Below are 19,578 nucleotides of genomic sequence, written 5' to 3'. Positions count from 1 at the left end.
AAGAAGATAAAAAAAATTAATCAGATATCGGAGCCGTGTTTTGGCACATAAATTTTGTAAAGCAAGTATAATAAATAAGGATAGCAAATAGTAGGAAAAAGAAAGAGATAGGATAAAAATTATGGAATCAGCGCCATCTTCAGAGTGCCGTAGATGAAACATATATAGATAAAGAAAGCAAATAATAGAGAAAGATAGAAATAAAACCAGAATTAGCCACTAGCGCCATCTGGATTGAATATCAAAAATATCATTCCATAAGTACTCAATAGATGGCGCTGTTAATTAATTCTTATATCTATCTTTTACTTATTATTTGTTTTTATTAATATTCTAGAGATGGCGTTAAATTGATTTTTAATATTATAATTTTTAATATTTTTATGACAGCATGACATTGTATGTCGCAATATCAAATTCAATGCCATGACAAAGTGATATTTAGTTTTCATATCGATAAAAATCATAATATTTAATGTCATGATTATAAAAACAATCATAAGAGAAGTCATGAATTTATTTTTGTTAAAAATTTCCAGCATTCGTTAGTAGATGTCTCTGTGGTGCGTTGTCAATCATTCGCAATATGGTTACCCGCGTCCACGTGATTATCTAACCTATTTTAATTGTTTATATTCTAATTGTTTACAATAAAAGCAATAATTGTGTATTGTACTATTATTATAAATAAGAATCACTAATGAAAAAATGACAACTGACGAGAAGGTAATTAGTGCAGAAGATATATTGAATAATAAATCAGATATTTCAGACACGAATACAAAAGATTCAGATAGTATCAATAAGTCTAAAAAAGTAAAAACCAAGAAAGAAAAGTCATTAGAGGAACAAATTCCTAAAGGAAAACCAAAATCTGGTAGGATATGGAAAGAACAAAAGAAAAGGTTTGTAAAAAAAAAAAATAAAATATATTCAGTAATGTTAAGTTTATTTTGTATTATATTTATAAATAGGTTTTCTTCTATTGTTAAAACACGTGGTATACGATTGTCTTTTGATAAAAAACAAAAATTGAAAGAAGATCTAAAACATGTTAAAGAAATGTCACGGGAAATAAAAGCAAAAAAGCAAGCGGAAAAGGAAGCAAAAAAAGAAAGAAGAAGAGCCAATTTAAAACGTGCTGCAGAGAATCAGAGGAAGAGTGAAATTGTACAAGTTGTAAGTATTTTGATTAAATTAATTGTAAGTAATTTTGATTAAATATTTTATTATGTATTTGTATTATAAATATGAAAAACATATAAAAAAAATAATTTATATAATGTTAAAATTAGTATTATAGTATTCAGATCTGTGCATATCGAGTCATATGATATATATTATTATAAAATATATAAATGAAGAAGAGACCAATATAGATGATTATCTATATTATATTAATAGATGATTAATTATTATCATAAATGCTCCATTATAATAAAGTTAAGTTAGGATATATTATCATTGTAATTTCAATCATCTAAGGATTGTTTTGTACTTTATTTTAGCATTCAGCGGATTCGAATGTCTCTATAGATAGATAGGATAGAAATTATATTGATTAACTGATATTAATTCATCCATTATACCAGTTTTATATCAGTCACTATGATTTATTCATAGAAACAATAAATAAATAGCGATCGTATATTGACGTTATGCATATATGAATATGCATCAATATAGCAATAACAAAAATTTTTTTAATTTAATATCACGAAAAATATAAATTTTCGGCAATAATCCATGTTATAATTATTATAATCTTTCAGGTATAAATTAAATTAAATTATCACTATATACTATCCAATTCGTTGAATTAAGGAGCCGCGATTAATATTATAACATTGGTGTATATAAGATTAAGTTATTTGATTGAGTTAAATTTGGTTTAAATATATTTTGGTCGTCGTAATAATCATTATGTTAATACCGAATTTAAATATTTTAACCCAAAATATTTTCCAATAATGTATCATACAATCTAATAAGCATAGACCCAAATACTATGATACATTTAAATTGAAATTGAAATTGAAACTGAATTTAATTATAAATTATTTTATTTTATAGATCACAAATACTGCAAAATTGAAAAAAATTAAGAAGAAACATCTCAGAATGATACAAAAAAGAGATACGCTCAATTTTTAGAAATATTGAGCATTTGCATTTCTAAAATAATTTGTGATTTTATAATTAAAATGTGTGAAGTATGTATTGTAAATAAAGAAAAAAGAAAAAAAAGAATAGTTTAAACATATATAAAAAATATATATATAATTTTCAATAATACAATTTATGATCTATACAATTATGATCTATTTAAATTTCAGCATATAATTGATTCTTGAATATTAAAATAAAATATTTTCTTAAAAATATAATTTTTAATATATATAAAAAAGTTTTTAAAGATAACGCACTATTTTTGAATATCACGTTTTCTAAATTAATTCTTTAACATTTTATTCTTTATTTTCTCTTGCCTTTTGTTTTTCCACAAAATTTTTAAGATTTCTTTTTAAATCATATTCATTTTGTTTGATCCACTGTAAATTCGAGAACAGAAATTTCATTAATAATTTCCTCGATTATTAAAACAATACGAAATCAATGTTAAAAAATTTACCATTGATTTGACCCATTTTGGAAGATTCTCCTTGTTTTGCGGCACCAGGAATCTAAGAAATTAATAAATCACGTTGAATATTTGTAATAAAATGTCTCCATTTACATGTTATTAAATCAATACGAACCTTTCATCTACCAACAATACTGCTCCCCAATCATGAATGTGTCTCAAGCAACGTCCTAATGCTTGATTCAAAGCTCTGTAAGCTTGAATAGAATACCATTCTGAACCTCTCAATAATCCTTTCGAAACATTCATATCGTTGTACGTCATTTTCATATCAATTACAGGATCCTTTCTTACTGCATATGGTATTCCAACCTGAGAAACAACATTACTCATGATTTCTTAATGATTTTTAAGTGATATTAAATCATATTTAAATTGTGGAAACTCACAGTTATTACGCAACGAGCTTCGTTATCCCTAAAATCAATTCCTTCTGCTACTTTTCCCCTGAAAACTGCCAAGAATAGAGCTCCAGTGATTGTTCCTTTTGGTTCAGTCGAAGTATACTCTATCACTTCACGGTATTCGTTCATAATATCAGTAAGACCGCCTCCATGACGAGGTTCTATGAAAACAGTTTTAACACTTGTAATTTTACTCCAAATAGAATTTTGTTTCCATCTCTCCATTTGTATGTTCATTACGTTGTAGGAAGAGAAAAAACAAAGGATTCCATGAGGTATCGACTCGCAAACATCTAGTAACACTTGGCCCAATTCATCCTATAAGAAGAAAATCTCAAAATATCAAAGATCTCAAATAAAAAGATATTATTTTTAAATAATCAAAAGCATTCCTCGAAAGTTATATTTTTATTTGGAATTTTCTTTTTAATTTCAATTTAAACAATCCTGTACAACACCCTTAGATCCCACTTGGACATTTGGATTTTTAATTAGAAGCTTACCTGAAATTGCCAAGTATTCACAATTTGGTAATTAGCTTTTAGCAGTATCCCATTTGGTCCTTTTGGTATACAGGTCGCATAAACTTGTTCCTTAGGTATCACGTGTCCAGTGTTTAGCACGTGCGTGAATGACGTTCCTAATTCACTTTGGAATGACGTGGTTGGCGTCAGGGTGCCGGACGCGAGTATTATACAGCGAGCATTTAGAGCGAGCGGTGAAAAGGCCACGCCAGGATTCATGCACACTAATTTCAAGGTTCGTACACGTTGTTCACATTTCTTTACCGACATCCACGCGTTTTCACTTACCTAGAGTTTCAAATATAATAAAAGATAATGTTTAGAATTTTTTTTTTTTTGAGAATATAATTTATTTTAAGATAATTGGATCTATCATTTAAAAGGTAAGATAAAATTTGTTAAGTAATTTTTTAAGTAATTATTGAAAATAGATAATATTTAATTTTTTTTTATTAATTCTCGACTCACGTACATGTTTGAAATCTTTTACTGTGTTCTCAATCACGCATGCCCTATAATCATTTTTGTATTCCTTAGAAGTGATCATTCTTATGCTGTACATTAGATTTTCAATTGTCATTTTGGTGCTAGATGATATGATTGGTTTCATTATTGATTTGTACATTCTATTGTCTTCTTTTGCTTTATTTAAATCCGAAATCGCTTTATTGCAGGCCATCAGAAACGTAGAAAGGACAGTCTCGTTTAAACCTTTCATATTAAATAATTGTACTAATTCTACACCAGTCCAATATTTACTTGAACGATTCTCATTATTGTAATCCTATTAAAAGGATATATATTATATATTAGATATAAATTAATTACAATAGATTAACGAGAAGGTAGAAATTGTTATATTTCTATAACAATAGCATAGGATTAGAGTTTAGTAGAATTTAAAGTAATAGATTTTAAAAAAATTATATGTAAGTAAATTATATGTAAAGTAGCTTCGATTTAATTTAATTAAACTATCATATTTCTATCACACCCAGTAGTTTTTTTTTTAGAATATATTTTCTGATTAAAAAATTTAGTTTAACAAATAATTCTTTAATTAAATAAAAAAATACTTACGACTTTGTCAAGACTCATGTCTTTTAAAAATGCCACCAGTTCGAGAAGAAACGTTTTGAGAGTATCATAAGTCGCGAAATCTTCAGCTCTCTGTTTTGCAAGAGTTTCACATTCATATGCAGTAGCTTGAAGATGATCCTCGCGAAAAGCAACACTAGAAACATCTCTAGAAATATCTTCTATATTATGAGCTTCATCCAAGATGATCACCTGATCTTTCATATCCAGTTGCAACTAAATTATATTAGAATATAAAAATCAAAGAAAATATTTTATTTATTAGTATAAGTACTATATATAAGTACTCACGCTTTCCCGAATATTAGGATCGATGATATAATTGTAAGGACAGAAAATAATATCCGCAGTGTCCATCAAGGTTCTCGCTGCAAAATATGGACACGATTCCTTGTCCTTTCCAATATTCACCAAATCTTCGATATCCCATATCGGTCTTAAACCAAGTCTTTCCAACGCCCAGAATGTGCCAATTGTTTTTTTATTAGTTTCGTTGTAATATGGACACCCTTTGTGCTGTGTATAAAAATATTTTTTTTGATTTCAATTTTGTGCACAAGAATGTAAAAAAAAGATTTATTCAAGAAACTTGCGATAGATGAAAGAAAATTAATTTTTAACAATTTGCATCATTCCTTTAAAAACAAGTGTGTTTATCATTTGTACGAGTTTTCTTTTAAGCTCTTCGATAATTTTAATTTAATATAAAAATTAAAAAAAAAAAAAAAAAAAAAAGAATTAACAAATTTTTACAAAGCAACTTTTCCTTCAAACGAAATATTAATTTAAATTAATTGAACACAAACCTTCGCAGTATCCAATAATTCATTGCAAAGCTCGGTTTTATTTTTAGTGGTATTTTGTATACAAGTATACTCTCTACTGCTTAAAATAGTCATTCTAAGAAAAAAAAAAATAATAATAATAATAATCAACATAAAAATTTATCTTCCACATAAAATACTAGAAATTTCTTACTTCTTATGTTTATAACAAGTTTTCCTCAATTCCTTCACAACTTGTTCAATTTGCTTATGCGTTCGCGTGCCATAAAATATTCTTGGCACTTTTAACTTTTTTCTAAAATAATATCACGCATCGAAAAGATCAATTTAACAATTCGAGAGAATGGGGGGAGAGGAGAAAAAAAGATGGAATAATTTTTACCCTTTTGCATCTTCGAACAAATCTTCGCAATCCTCGTAAGAATCAACGTCGGAATCAACCGTACACTTTTTACTCGATTCTTCGCAACAATCTTTTTCATTGTTCTCGCACGAAGTCGTTCGTTTACCCTCTCCTGGAACAAATACGAAAACAAAACAAAGAATCCGTTTAAATCCTTCCTACACCAGCTTTCAAGCATCGAGGAAATTATAAAACGACGAAAGAAAAAAAAAAAAAGAGGGAAGGAATGTCAATAATTCCTTTCTTCCTTTCTCCTCTTCCTCCTCCAACCAACTCTTTCCCAACTTAACTCCGCTATTAACTATCCAATTATTAACCTTCCAACCGAGAATTAAAAGTAAAAATCAATGAAACGAAAAAGAGAAATTTTATTTCAATCTTACTCGAAGGATCAATATCAAAATTTATATATTATACCTTCCTCGATCCCAACCCCTTTTCTTCCACCCCCTTCTTGCACCTTCCTAAATCCTATTTATATATACAATATAAAGATGAAAAGAAGAAAAAGAGATAAAAATCCAACGATTCATTTCCAGATCACAAAGAAGAAGAAGAAGAAGAAGAAGAGGAGATGAAAAAAAGGCGAAAGGTTGAAAAAGGGACAAGAATCTTTCATCGAATTCGCATGATCCCCGGGCGCATCCTCGACGCGAGCGATTTCTAAGGGGGCCGAGCTAACTGAAAAGGATTACGCTTATTTAGGAAGTTCTTCGCCGTTGAAAGGATCTCCTCTCACGGTATAGATAAAGAAAGAACATCGTACCATTCTACCTTATGTGTGTATATATATATATATATCTATTTCCTTCTCTGCTGGTTGCGCTCTATTAATGCCGTGAAACGAGCGAGGACGAGCGAGAGGAATGTCAAAACAGCGGGATTGATGGCAGGTGAAAGGGCAGGGGAATCTATTGAGCGGGATCAATAGGGGTGGTTTTATCCACCCTCTCGCCGGATGTCGACAAAAGGAGGCCAGCTACTCGAAGGAACACGGAGGGTGGCGGAAGCACGGTTAAATCCTTTCGTGGCTCGATTCACCTCGAGTCAGAAAAATAGGAATGATCGTAAATGACGATGAAAGGCATGAAATGGACGGGTTCGCTGGTAAGCGGATTTCGACGATTGTGCTTTGATTTTACCAAGCAACGATTCTCTAGCTGGAATCCGAGGCTCTAAGAATCTATTCCTCCTGGAGGGGAGGGATAATATTTTGACTCGAAGGTGAGGTGAATTTATTCTTCCTGGTCGAAATAATATATAAACGTGATATTCGATATGAAGATGAGATTGAAGAAACGAGGTGTGCGAATTTGATCGATTCAAAACGTAATGATAATTAATACTTGATGTAACGTATCGGATGTGATATTTGATATTGAACAAAATTCGAAAATGAGACGAATCCACTTCTTTATGGAGTTAATGATATTTGATATTTATTTAACAAAGTTTATTGAATTGTTTGTGGGTAGGATTGTGTGATTATTTGCGGTGATGGTGGATTAACATTTTCCTTTTTCGTGCATATTCGATGCGATATCCTGATACTTGAAAATTAATTTAATTAGCGTTTCAACTAATGAATGATAGTTTATATTACTTTATATTTTTTTGTATCTATAATTTTCTTTTTACGTCTTGTAACTTTATCTTACGAAGTTGTGTTAAACCAAACTGTTGCTGCGGATCGATCCGTTTGTAGCGGATAGTTTAACATTCGAGTTCGACTTTGCAGAAGATGTAACGGAAACTTCGGAATGATACTTTAAAACAAATAAAGAAAAAAAAAAAAAAAATGGAACATCTCGATTCGAAGATTCTTAAAGTAGGTCTTTGGAAAAAGTTCAGATTATTCTTGACACAATATCTTTCATCAATTGAACCAAGTAATATCTAAACTAACAAGATTCATCAATTAAAATTAATCACATGGAATTTTCCATTAATAATCATACTTAACTTCCATACTGAACTTAAATTACCCTCCAAGAAAGAGAACAAAGAATTAAGCTTACTCTTAATTACTGTATTATTTATCTTTCCTAAATAAATAAATATTTAAACAATCAAACACAGATTATATCATTCTACAACACAATAATGAAATATCTATCGAATAATGATAACAAAGATGTAACGTCAAAATTTTAAGATTTCAAGAACCTGACGAAAAATATATAAAATATATATAGAAGAGTATAGATACTCACTCAGAAATAGGGACGAAGAGGGAACTCGAGCGATTAAAATGGGGAACATCCCGTTAGATCCAAGGCTCGTGATAGTGAAAGAATCGAATTCGAGCACGATCTTGGCACGAAAAAAGGTGGCCGACTTTCAATTTTCGTCGAGGGTGGTCGTCGACGAGAGAGGGTAGGGTTGGAGTCAGGGACAAGGAGGGGGAGGGAGGTGGTTTTGATCGTCGATAGGAGGCACAGTCGCGGCTGGCTGATTGTCGAAGGGGGTGAGAAGAGAGAGGCTAAGACAGGAAGAAGCGGGACGGGGCCAATCAGAGCGGGGACTTTGAGGGTGTCGTTGCCAGGCAACGAAACACACCCCAACACCCGAGGGGAGAAAACCCCGAGGGGGTATCATCCAGCGATACAGTCGACGCCGAAAGTTATCGCACCCCTGAGAGACGCCCCCTTTAACGTCGCCATCGAATTACGCCCTCGACGTCCGGACACTTGCGGGTTGTTGCGTTCGTGGCGGCACAGGAGAAGGGATCAATGGAGACGGATGGAGGAGTGGATGACGAGAAGAACGTCTCGTCCGAAAATGGACGCCTGCTCGGATGAAATTGTTCGTCTATCGGTGTAATAACGGAAATAAGATCGACGAGTTTTTCGATTTTTAATAAATTACGCGGACAGATAACGGTTGTAAGGATTACTTTAATTGGTCTAATACGTGGTATGTCGGTTAATGATTGGTATGATTAATTGGAAATATATTATAAAATTGTAGAAAATATACATCTATTCGCGTAATAATTTCAACAAAAATGCAGAGATATATTTGCTATAATAAGATTTTGGTAAATAAATAATAGGTATATTAGAAGTTTGCAGGATAATTTACAAAACATGGATGTAATATTCAAATTATTTTTGGCATTTCTTTTGTTACGATTATTCTTAAATTGTTTTTAATCGATGGAAAATTAAGATTCATAAATAAACATTTTTATGCGTTACATAATTCATTTTCCAACGCGTGACATTTTAAAATTCTTTTACTTTTTAAATTACATTTATGTCGTATATTTAATGAAATATGAATATTTATCAATACTTTAACAACTTTATCAATACTTTATCAATACTTTATATAGGGATTGCAATATTTTTTTTGTAAATTATTCCGCGCATTTTTGAAAATATAACTTTTGTTTCTTGAATTTCTTTTCAATAAATAAAATTCTCCAATGTTTTCATTGAAATTAATTATTGCACTTTTTTATTTTTTAGGAAAAAATAAAATATAGAGAAGAATAATATAGAAAACAGAATAAATTTATATTTCCCATAAAGATCGATAAATGAACGAAAAGGAAAATATATTAAATGTAATAAGCATAACGAAAGCAAAGTATTCGTCGCATCGTATTAATCAATTAAGGAATAATCAGAAAACTTTATCAGTCGAAAATACAGAAAAAATACGATCAACAATTTTGAAAATTAAACAATTGTTGGAGCGAACGAACGATGTGATAATGAAATTATTGGATATGAATTGAAGTTTAAAACTTGACTGCTTATTTATTCCTTTTTAATTTAACCTCTGGCTGGAAATATTCGAAAAATGACGCGCGAGAGTATCGGTTGAAAGGCCGCACGCGCTTCACGCGTTCGAAACGTTCGGTTCGAAACCCTCGCTTCTCCCCTTCCATTCTAAATTCATTTCGCCGCTCCGATATTTTGAAATTTATTATTGCGAGGACAGCGCAAACCGAGCCTCCTCTCCGGCGAGCAATTATATCAATTATAACGATCAACGTCGATTTCCATTCATCCGAGGCTCGTTATTCTTTCACGAAGAAGCCCTCGCCCATTATCGAGCGAAACAGCAACAATCGAGCTCGTAGAAACGCGTGGAACGCATTAAAACGGTGTAAAAAATGAAAATCGGATGCAAAAATATACGGCGCGCGTTCCCCCATTCATCGTGAAGGGTTATAAAACTGATATCAATCATTCGAGAACGACCTCTGTCGGGCGAAATCGAGGTCAAGATGCCTCCAATAATATCCTTCGCTATCGAGAAATCCTAAATGAATCGGCCACTGTGCCTTCTTATCTGCGAAATAATTCTAACCGAGGAAGAGGAGCAGGAGGAGGAGGAGGAAGAGGAGCAGGAGGAGAAGGAGAAGGAAGAGGAAGAGGAGGAGAAGGAGGAGGAGGAGGNAAAAAAAAAAAAAAAAAAAAAAAGAAAAGAAAAAAGGAAAAAAAGAGGAAAAAGAAAATTCAGAGAAACAATAGGGTGTCGTGTCTCGTCCGTATTTCCTTCCCCATTCATCGTAGAGACTATGAATGAGCTCGTTTCACGTCGATCACTCGCTTCATATCTCGCTCCCTCCCCACCCACATATCGCGAATAAATAAACAGTTGATTCGCGAGTATAAAGCGGTCGATTCTTCGATTCTCGTCGATGAAATACGGGGACTTTGTACGATGATCGGTTACGATGGCTAATTAATATTGGTTATCGTAAGTGTCGTGATTATTCTAGAGAGGGAAAGGGGGATACTATGGTGAGACGTACAGTGTGTTTAAAAAGAAAGGAGTTTAATTTTTTTAAGTGAGATGATTTTGATCATAGAAAAATTATCGAAAAAATTAAATGCATATATATATATATATTTGGAGTAACAATGACACAACTTATTGTTGTGTTTATATTTTTTTGATAAGATCACGTAAAGGATTTTTATGTAATCTTTTTACATATTCTAGTTTTTATTAAAAATCATTTTCCTTAAAATATTAATTCAATTAATATAATTGAATTGATAATTGAATAATAAAGTAGGAATATCGATACAATCAAAATTTTTAAAAGATTCCAGTACGAGATTCAAAATTATTATATTTAACGTGTCGTATCTTTTTTAACGAGAAAGCAACGGGTTAAAAGGATGAATATTATAATTCCACGATGTAATTCCCATAATGCTCCATAATGAATTTATCGGTAGATACTAAAAAACTTCATCTTCCGATCTTCCTTTTGTCTAAAGTTGGAGAATTAGAGATTATTAGCGAGAACTTCAGCCTCTATCGATATGGCTTTTGTCCCGGCCGGTCATAAAGTTTTGCGAAGCACCGCAATTCAACCAATTAACAACCATTTGGTAAATCAAGCCGCAGCCACGAATTAATTGGTCCTCGACTTTCTTCCATTCTCTCCCTCCATAATCCCTCCCCCCGTTTTCTTCCCTTCCTGTCGTCGACAACAAATACTCTAAGTCCTCTTGATGAGAAAACCACCACTCCTAGCGGTTCACCTCGCTATTTTTCTTCGTCGTTTTCTCCACTAGGCGGAATTGCGTTAAAAACACCGGAACAAGCTGCGATCCGAGATCCCAATTATCGATTCTATTAAGGCGATTTTTCTTTTTCTTCTTCTTCTTCTTCTTCTTCTTCTTCCTCTTCTTCTTTTTTAAGAGTACTTTTTTTTTATTCTTTATCTACACCGAGGACGGATATAATGTTCGAAATCGATATTTTAGAGGAGATAAGAAAATAGAGATGGCGATTAAAGAAAATAATAGTGGATAATGGAAGAATGTTCCCATCCAAAAATAAAAAAAAAATTTCAAAGCGTCTACTGCTATATATTTAATCGAAAACACGAAATTATCGATATTCGATAATTATTAATATTGACGATAAAGAAAATAAATTGTACTGACAGAGGAAAAACGTATAATTAAAATTCAATACTCTCTCATTTATTCTAAAAACTGTAAACTCGACAAGTGTACAAATTTCTAAAAGGAACTCAAAGGAAAAATCAATTGTTCCCATCTCCAAAACGGAATTTCATCGCAATTCATTCAGAAGTCTACGATTTCATGCGATGCAAAATTAATCCTTGACAAACAAACGAACGCAACTTTTTTAACTTTTAATCTTCACGCAAGCATCCTATCCCAAAACGTCTTATTCCAATTCCAAAATTTCTTATTGTTTAAAATAATGCAAAATTTTTGCTCGTCATCGACTTCGATAATAATTTATTCTAACCACGTTCGTCAAATCATTAAAAAAAAAAAAAAATAATAAAAAAAAAAGAAAAAAAAAGAAAAAGAAAAAAAAAAGGTAGGAATGAAAGAAAAGAAAAAATCTCGCGAATTAATCAGCGAGCGCGACTCACCCCCCATTCGGGCGCAGCATCGCAGAAACGTTCGCATTGAAATTGCCGCGTTTTCGCGATGCACCCGCTGCGCGAGCGGATTGCGAAACGATCCGGGGACACAATGCCGGCGCCGATGTGCGCGACATATGGACACGATGCACCGTAAACTACGGTGAATCGTTTAAATTCCGTAATCCCTTTGTCGACGGCCACGGGATCGCAGAATTTCTAATCCATCCCCGCGGATGCACAATGGCCGCCGATCGATTCTTCCTCCCCCTCCCTCTTTCTTTTTTTTTTTTCCTCTATTTTTCATTTATCACCCCCGCCGGCGAGGACAAAGAATCGTTCGAGGGATTTGCGTTTCGAGAAGATGGGAGACAATAAGATGAAGGGTGAACGAAGAGGAACGCGCGGCAGGTGACAAAATCGCGCGCTGCTCGATGAAAAAAAAAAGAAAAAAAGGGAAATGAAGGATGAAAGGGAGGGATAATTTCAATGATTGAATTGTACGAACACTTTCCAGGAATTGTAAATTCTGTATCTTTGATGTAGAATGTATACGAGAATAATTATTATTATTAATATTATTATATAATTATTATTATTATCGCGATGCTTTGACAGATTTTTTTTGTCTCCGAACGAACGAAAACTAAATATATGAAATGGAGAAATCTGTTTTCGTACGCGGTATTCGATTAGAATCTGTTGAATAAACTGTTTTCTACGCCGCTGGTTACCGAGTATACAAGCCGTACATTTCCTTGGCACTATGAAAGCAACGTGGAATCATTACATTCCCGGACAAATAGGGGCAACGTGATCGCAACCCCCGGCAACACAGTTCACGATGGAGAAAGAACGGAGCGAGTGGAGGCAAACAAAAGGGGTTGGAAGAGATGGAGCTTCTCCTGCGCGGCGAAGAAAGCAAAGAGAAGAATGCGGTATTCCGGGGTAACATCCCTTATGTCGTACAAGAACGTTATTAGCGCGAGCTTTCCTCGCATCCACCCACTGACCTCCGTGTGTTGCTTGCCTAGAGGAGGGTAGACGGTTTCCAAGATGGAAAGATCTTCTTTCATAGAAGAAGAAGAGGAAGATATTCAAGAAGATTTTTAAGAAGCAAAAGGAGGAAGATTTCAAAAGAAGAGATTCGAGTAAGGGATCATCGATCAATCGTCGTCTGTCATACTGAAAATTATAAAACGTATTTTCAACCCTCTTATTAACTTTGCAATTTATATCCATTATTTATCCCAATCTAGTGAAAACTATATAATAATATTAATAATAATCAGAACCGAATAAAATTCACTAGAATTTGAAAAAAAAAAATACACAAGTCGTACGTATCTCGTTCTCGTTTCCGCGAGAAAAAAAAGGAGAGAAGGGGTAGCAAGGAGGGCTGAAGTTTCTAATCGAGAAGGGCAAAGCAAATATACGCAGGGGAGAAAAATGCCTATCTTGGATCCGGTTACTGGCGGAAAGTGAAGAAATAGGTCGAGCAAATACATAAATAAAAAGTAACGGGGATCATGGGATTAAAGCGGGATGGGATCGAGAAGATGCGGTCAGCGTGAAAATACTTTCCACCCGCCGATATTACTTTTCCCGGGGAAGAGGAAACACCACCGCCTTCCAAAGCTAAGCGAAAATGAGACGAACCAGAAGAGAGCAGAGAAAGAGAGACAGAGAAATCTTCCTCGTCGATATTACACCCCCTCTCCTTCCCAACGAGGAACGAAAACCATAGAAGAGGAGGGAACAAACAAGGGAAGCATCGGACAGCATCGAAGGAAGAAGAAGAAGAAGAAGAAGAAGAAGAGGCGAGTAGGAAAGAATTGGAAAGAATCGCTGATGATCCCAACCCGCGGTACTACTACTTGGACCACTATTACCCCCGTTTGTAAAACTACCACTACCGGTTTCGAGGAAGAAGGGGTGGGAGGGAGGGGATCGCGTAGCGGAGGAAACGGTTCGAGGAGGAGGCAAAGAGACAGCGAGAAACGAGGAGAAGGGAAGTAGTGTGTACCGAGGGACAGGAAACCGGTGTTTGGTTGACGGGGGTTGGGCGAGGAGGGTTCGGTCTCCATGGCGACAAGCAACCCCCGGGACCCACGGAGCTCGTCGCCGGGGTTGGTCGAAAAGGGTGGCCCAGGGCGTCTGTCGGGCAGGTTAGGCCGGGCGTATAGCCCGAATGTCACTCGACACAAGGGGGACACAAGGATGTCCTGGACGCGAGGAAGACGGACATACGGCGCGAGCTGCCCGACCGATAAAGAGGGTAGGGTGCGAAGGGTAGACGGGAGGGATGGGGGATCGGAGAGCAGAGAGAGAGACTCGAGCGGAGGAGAGGGTGCAGGCAGGCCAAGATGGCCGACGACGCGACACCCACCATGTCAATAACACCCTTCTTCGACGCAAAACCGAGCCAACCTCCCTCGTTTCGCCCCGAGAGTCATCCACCCAACGTCGCCCACCCGCTCTCTCTCTCTCTCTCTCTCTCTCTCTCTCTCTCTCTCTCCTCCTCCTCCTCCTCTCCCTCCCTTCCTCTCTCTCTCGCCCGTTCCTAGTTTCTAGCAGCTGCTTTTTCTTCCACGACCTTTCGCCAGCCACCAACTCACCCACCCACTCGCCCACCCTCCACTATATTCACGAGAACGATGATGCGCTCTCTCGCCGCGATTTTCCCCGGCTTCTTGCCTCCGCTCGCGGTAATTAACGCGACGATCCCCTGCCACCAGAAAAGGAAACGGCTGGAAAGAGAGAGAGAGAGAGAGAGAGAGAGAGAGAGAGGGAAGAGAATTCACAGGCAGAGGGGAGGGAGAGCAGCACTCGCTCGCAGAGGCCATTGCTGGCGAGGGCGTAATTCCGTTAAGTGTCTTCGTAAACTTCGTTAGCTGCATTTCCCGACATTACTCACCCCATCAAACGTTTCCACGCACACTGTGCGTTCGTTCGCTACTGGTACGCGCGCACCGTGTTCGATGCGTCTCAACCATCGAACCGAGTGGAAGGAGTGAAAGTGCAAATATAATTGCTTCCCTCTTTTTTTTTTTTTCCAACTCTCAGATTTTACAAAGACACGTGAGAGGACGAGACAGATGAAATTTGATATGTATTATATATATATATTTATATATATACAGGAATTTTAGTAATTTAGTCAGGGGATGACTAAACGGGGAAGGAAATTAAAAATATTACTGGACATATAGGATGGTAGTATCAGCCGGGGGGGGATCAGGTATGTATTAATCGAATCGGTTTGACTGTATTAATTAATAATCCTGCTTGTATCGTACGTAATGGGGATTGTTTTTAACAAATTTGGGGGAGGGTAACGGCATCAAACGATCGCATTAGTAATTTGTTTGTACTCGCTACGTCCCCTTAGGATGTTCGATTTGCAATTCGTGTTATAATTAACAATCATCATTAGCATTTGTAACCGTTGAAATGAAACTACAATTGAATTCGGTACATTAATATGCGTTACGTATTATCGGCGGAATTAATAACCGCGGTATGACATTCATTACATATGTGTCGTTCCGTTCATCAACATCACTTAACATTCTAATTTAACAATAAAATTATATGATTCCGGTCCCGTGCTATCTTCGATCCATACCCAACATTATCGTTCCAATGATAACCGTACAAACAATCTTGATTACACGCGGTTTATTCTCCATTAAAATTGTTTTTACGTCCAATGATTCATCATTGAAAATATCAGAATTATAGAGAAATTAATATTACCACGAATTTTTTTCTTTATTGTGGAGAAATATGTAGGTACAATATATTAGAAGAGAGAGAAATTGTAAATCGTCACGTTTCATCAAATGTCGATTTGACGTGCAAAGTTAACTCCATCCAGAGAGTCAAGGATATACATATTTCTATATATTAAACGCTCGAGGAATACTTACATTTTCATTGCACGATCTATAAAATTTCCTTCATTCGCGTTTAATTTAAAGTTTCTTGCATTTTTCCCCTCCTCGATTTCCTCTTCGAGCAAGGTATATATCAAGAAGAAATGTAACTATGTATGTATGTATGTATGGAAGAAGGTTCTATCCTTCGAAAGGGGGTTGAAATTCAACGAAAGAACTTCGAGAGAGAAACAGGTTTCTGTTTTCGTTCGATGCAATCGATGAGGAATTTCTTTTTCGAAGGAAGAGGCCACCACGTGTTGTTGGGGGACCGACACACAGGGAAAAAAGCAGATGTTGCAAAATCGAGTGGGCTCTATTAAATATAATAACCGTCGGGGATTTTCATGGCTGAACGAGCCGAAATATGTTACGTAATATTCACTGTTCTGGTATCGACCTGGCACAATGGAGGCAAGAGGCTGGAAGACGGTGGCTGCATCCGTTCTGAAGGAAACCATCCCGAATTGTTACGATATTTTCGAGTATGATTAACTTACGTGGAAGATCCTCGTATCGGGTACCGGCATTTTCCAATTTGTTTGCCTTCTTGTCTATCTCGGCTGGAACATTAAAAAAAAAATCAATCAATCAATTAAATAGTTATGATGTGATTCGAGAAGTCATGATATAAATTTTTCCCCAATCTATAAACTCAGAATTCAAACACCTGATGTGTCAGATATTAATATTTCATTATAATTTTGAATAAATGAAAATTTTGATTCTATCATTTACGATCCTCAGAATTTTTAGCTATTAAATTAGAGGAAAAAAGGCAGGATTTAGCCGAATTACAAATAAAAACAATATAGAGGAAATGGATACAAGGAAAAATTAGAGGATATTCCCTTAAGAAGGCAAAAATTTCCAAGGATATTCTTTGTCCACGATTCGAATTGTCATACGAAACCTATGTTCACGAAACATATGAGTTTACTTCGAGCGTCCACTTTCCATTTTCCATGTACGAATATACCCCCAAGTATAGCCTTGAACGAATTCGAAAGATCGAACGAGCGAGGCGCAGATAAGGATCGGTCGAAGGTAAGCATTCCGTTCGAAAGTTAGGACGCGTGTTCCGGTAGCACCCCGTGTAGCCACGCATCGACTGTAAAGATCGGCGAAAGCCGGCAGCAAAGGGTAGCAGAGTGGAGAGACGAAGCGAGAGAGCGAATGTCGGGGGGCCTCGGCCTAGGCAAGGCAGGAGGAAGAAAAGGGACAGAGATGAACGGGGAGGGGAAGGGAATTGAGGCGGCGAGTAGGAGGAGGAAAAAGAAAATATCCCAGGGGCAGGGGCATACACACAGGGCAAACCTCTGAAAAGATCTCCCACTAATGGGCATTATATTTTTCGTTACGAGAGCCGACCGGATTATGGGCCTGTCAGAGGGCCTAATAACTGGTCCCCGGTGGGCCACCTCGCATCTGATACCGGGGGCCCTTCTCTTTATACAATGTGCGCATTAAAAACACTAATCGCAATGCGCACGAGCACGATCGCGCATTGTAATAGCGCATGGGATCATCAAAGGCCGCCGACCAATGTACCGGGGAAAAGCTTCTGCACACGATCTCTCTCTCTCTCTCTCTCTCTTGCGACTCGCTTTCTACATCTCTCTCTCTCTCTCTCTTCTTTTCGTCCTTTTTTACCGGCCGAGCACTCGTGAGACTTCTTCTTCTTCTTTCACAAGAATTTCTCGCCCACTCTCGCCTCTTTGTGATCTCGTCGTTTGATCTCCTCCTCACGGGAGAGGAGGACAATTTTATTTTTTTCCCCCTCCTCGGAGGAGAAGCTGGCCTAATTTTCGAGGGCACGATCGGAGAATACGTTACATTTCCTTTTTCTTCCCCTTCTTTTTGTTTTCCTCGTCTTTTCGTTCGATCGAAGATGAAGAGAGCCGTATGGAGGGTAGAGATCGCGAGATGGCGATCTTCTCCATTGAGTATCTACGAGTGGTTCGGATTCCTTGATTTTTGCGCGCTCCTTTTGTGTCACGTTTTGTGCGTTGTGGAGTGGTGCAGATTGATTTTTTGTTTTGTTTTGTTGATCCCGTATGCGAGGGGTACAGATATATATATATATATATATATGGTTTGTTCTTTTTTTTTGTAGAGGGAGGATTGAGCGAAAGGGTTGTTTCGGGATAGGGGTGGAGGAGGGGTTGACAGAATGGAATTGACTGTGGGAGATTATTGATGCACCGTTCCGCTGATTTCGAATGATGAATATGGAAGTTGTGCAGGGATGAAGAGTTCGATGGAGGGTAGTTGGGATGCTCGTCGAACGAAAAAAAAAAAAAAAAAAGAAAGAAAGAAAGAAAGAAAAAAGAAGGAAAAAAAAAAGCAAGAAATTTTTATTTGGATTCTAATTGAAAAGATTTTCAGAGTGTCGAGTCGTAAATCATTTTAATGATTCGCCTTTTAAATTGGTTAAGCTGAATTATCGGTAACGGTTTTATTAACTGCCACGCGGCCCGGCTCGGGCCATCGTTAATTTCTGATGAATTTGTAATCGGAGTCGAGTGTTAATCAGTTTTGACAATTTCGTTGGAATTAATTGCGTGCACGCGACTTCGAAACTGCATTCGATATTCATCCGTTCTCTCTCGATCGAAATACGCGATCCCGTTGAAAGGGAAATTAATGAAAAACAAAAACAAAAACAAAGTTTAATAAATAATCTCATTAACGGAGAAATATTTGTAATTTCGTTATCAAAATATTCTCTCTTTTTCGAGGGAGAGAGAGAGAGAGAGAGAGAACGTCTACGTGAAATTTCCTAAAAAAAAAAGAAGTATCTTTGTTCCCTCTACTTCTTCATGGATACAACGATCACTCTTTGGATTTATGTTCCAATTCAAAATTTATTATTATTGTGAAATCTTCAAGATGACGACACTTCATTTTTTAAATGTCTTTTTTCGAATAAATTTCCAAGAATTTCTTCAATTTTATAATATTCATATTATTCATCATATAAAGAGAAGGATTAAAAGAGAAAAGAATTAAAGAATCAAGCAACCGTTATAATCATAAATACGCCATCATTTTACAACCCAAATTTCACAAAAAAATGATCGTTTCATCCAAAATTCATCTAAATCTCCAAAATTTCATTCATCTACAAATTTATACATACAACTTTTACAAAAATCCCCTAAGAGGCTACTCCAATAAAATTGAACGCAAGATCAAGATCATATCGCCAAGAAAATCTCAATGGAATTAAAAAAAAAAAAAAACGGATAATTCCAAAGAAACGACTCTCTATGAATCAAAAGATTCGTTCTTCCACCTAAAGTTTAAAAATCTAAAATTATATAAAATCGATACGCGAATAAAAACGAAAGACTGTTCCACTGCTCTGTCGAAGAAGATCTGCTCAAAAAAAAAAAAAAAAAAA

The 19,578-nt window shown here is 35.7% G+C and overlaps 2 protein-coding genes across 2 annotated transcripts in view; one reads left to right on the top strand and one right to left on the bottom strand.

The window, feature by feature from the left end:
- Positions 1-568: 568 nt before the first annotated feature.
- LOC122717509 (coiled-coil domain-containing protein 86) lies at positions 569-2,263 on the top strand. The gene is made up of 3 exons (XM_043941646.1): positions 569-905; positions 975-1,179; positions 2,074-2,263. Exons 1-3 carry the CDS (start codon positions 709-711, stop codon positions 2,152-2,154), a joined length of 483 nt encoding a protein of 160 aa, XP_043797581.1. The 5' UTR covers positions 569-708; the 3' UTR covers positions 2,155-2,263.
- A 205-nt stretch (positions 2,264-2,468) lies between these two features.
- Positions 2,469-19,578, bottom strand: part of LOC122717490 (Fanconi anemia group J protein homolog) — a 69,310-nt gene continuing 52,200 nt past the window's right edge. The window contains exons 4-15 of the mRNA XM_043941604.1: positions 16,673-16,735; positions 5,838-5,970; positions 5,649-5,750; positions 5,477-5,570; positions 4,962-5,186; positions 4,653-4,886; positions 4,045-4,356; positions 3,552-3,860; positions 3,034-3,366; positions 2,760-2,956; positions 2,633-2,684; positions 2,469-2,552 (exon numbers count right to left, since the gene is read on the bottom strand). Coding sequence (XP_043797539.1) covers positions 2,469-2,552; positions 2,633-2,684; positions 2,760-2,956; positions 3,034-3,366; positions 3,552-3,860; positions 4,045-4,356; positions 4,653-4,886; positions 4,962-5,186; positions 5,477-5,570; positions 5,649-5,750; positions 5,838-5,970; positions 16,673-16,735 — 2,138 coding nt within the window. The remainder of the gene's footprint in view (positions 2,553-2,632; positions 2,685-2,759; positions 2,957-3,033; positions 3,367-3,551; positions 3,861-4,044; positions 4,357-4,652; positions 4,887-4,961; positions 5,187-5,476; positions 5,571-5,648; positions 5,751-5,837; positions 5,971-16,672; positions 16,736-19,578) is intronic.

The sequence above is a fragment of the Apis laboriosa genome, unplaced genomic scaffold, assembly GCF_014066325.1.
Source record: "Apis laboriosa isolate Shangri-la unplaced genomic scaffold, ASM1406632v1 scaffold5213_cov150, whole genome shotgun sequence".
NCBI lineage: Eukaryota > Metazoa > Arthropoda > Insecta > Hymenoptera > Apidae > Apis > Apis laboriosa.
Note: the sequence above shows the minus strand (reverse complement) of the source record. Positions and strands in the feature narration are given on the sequence as shown.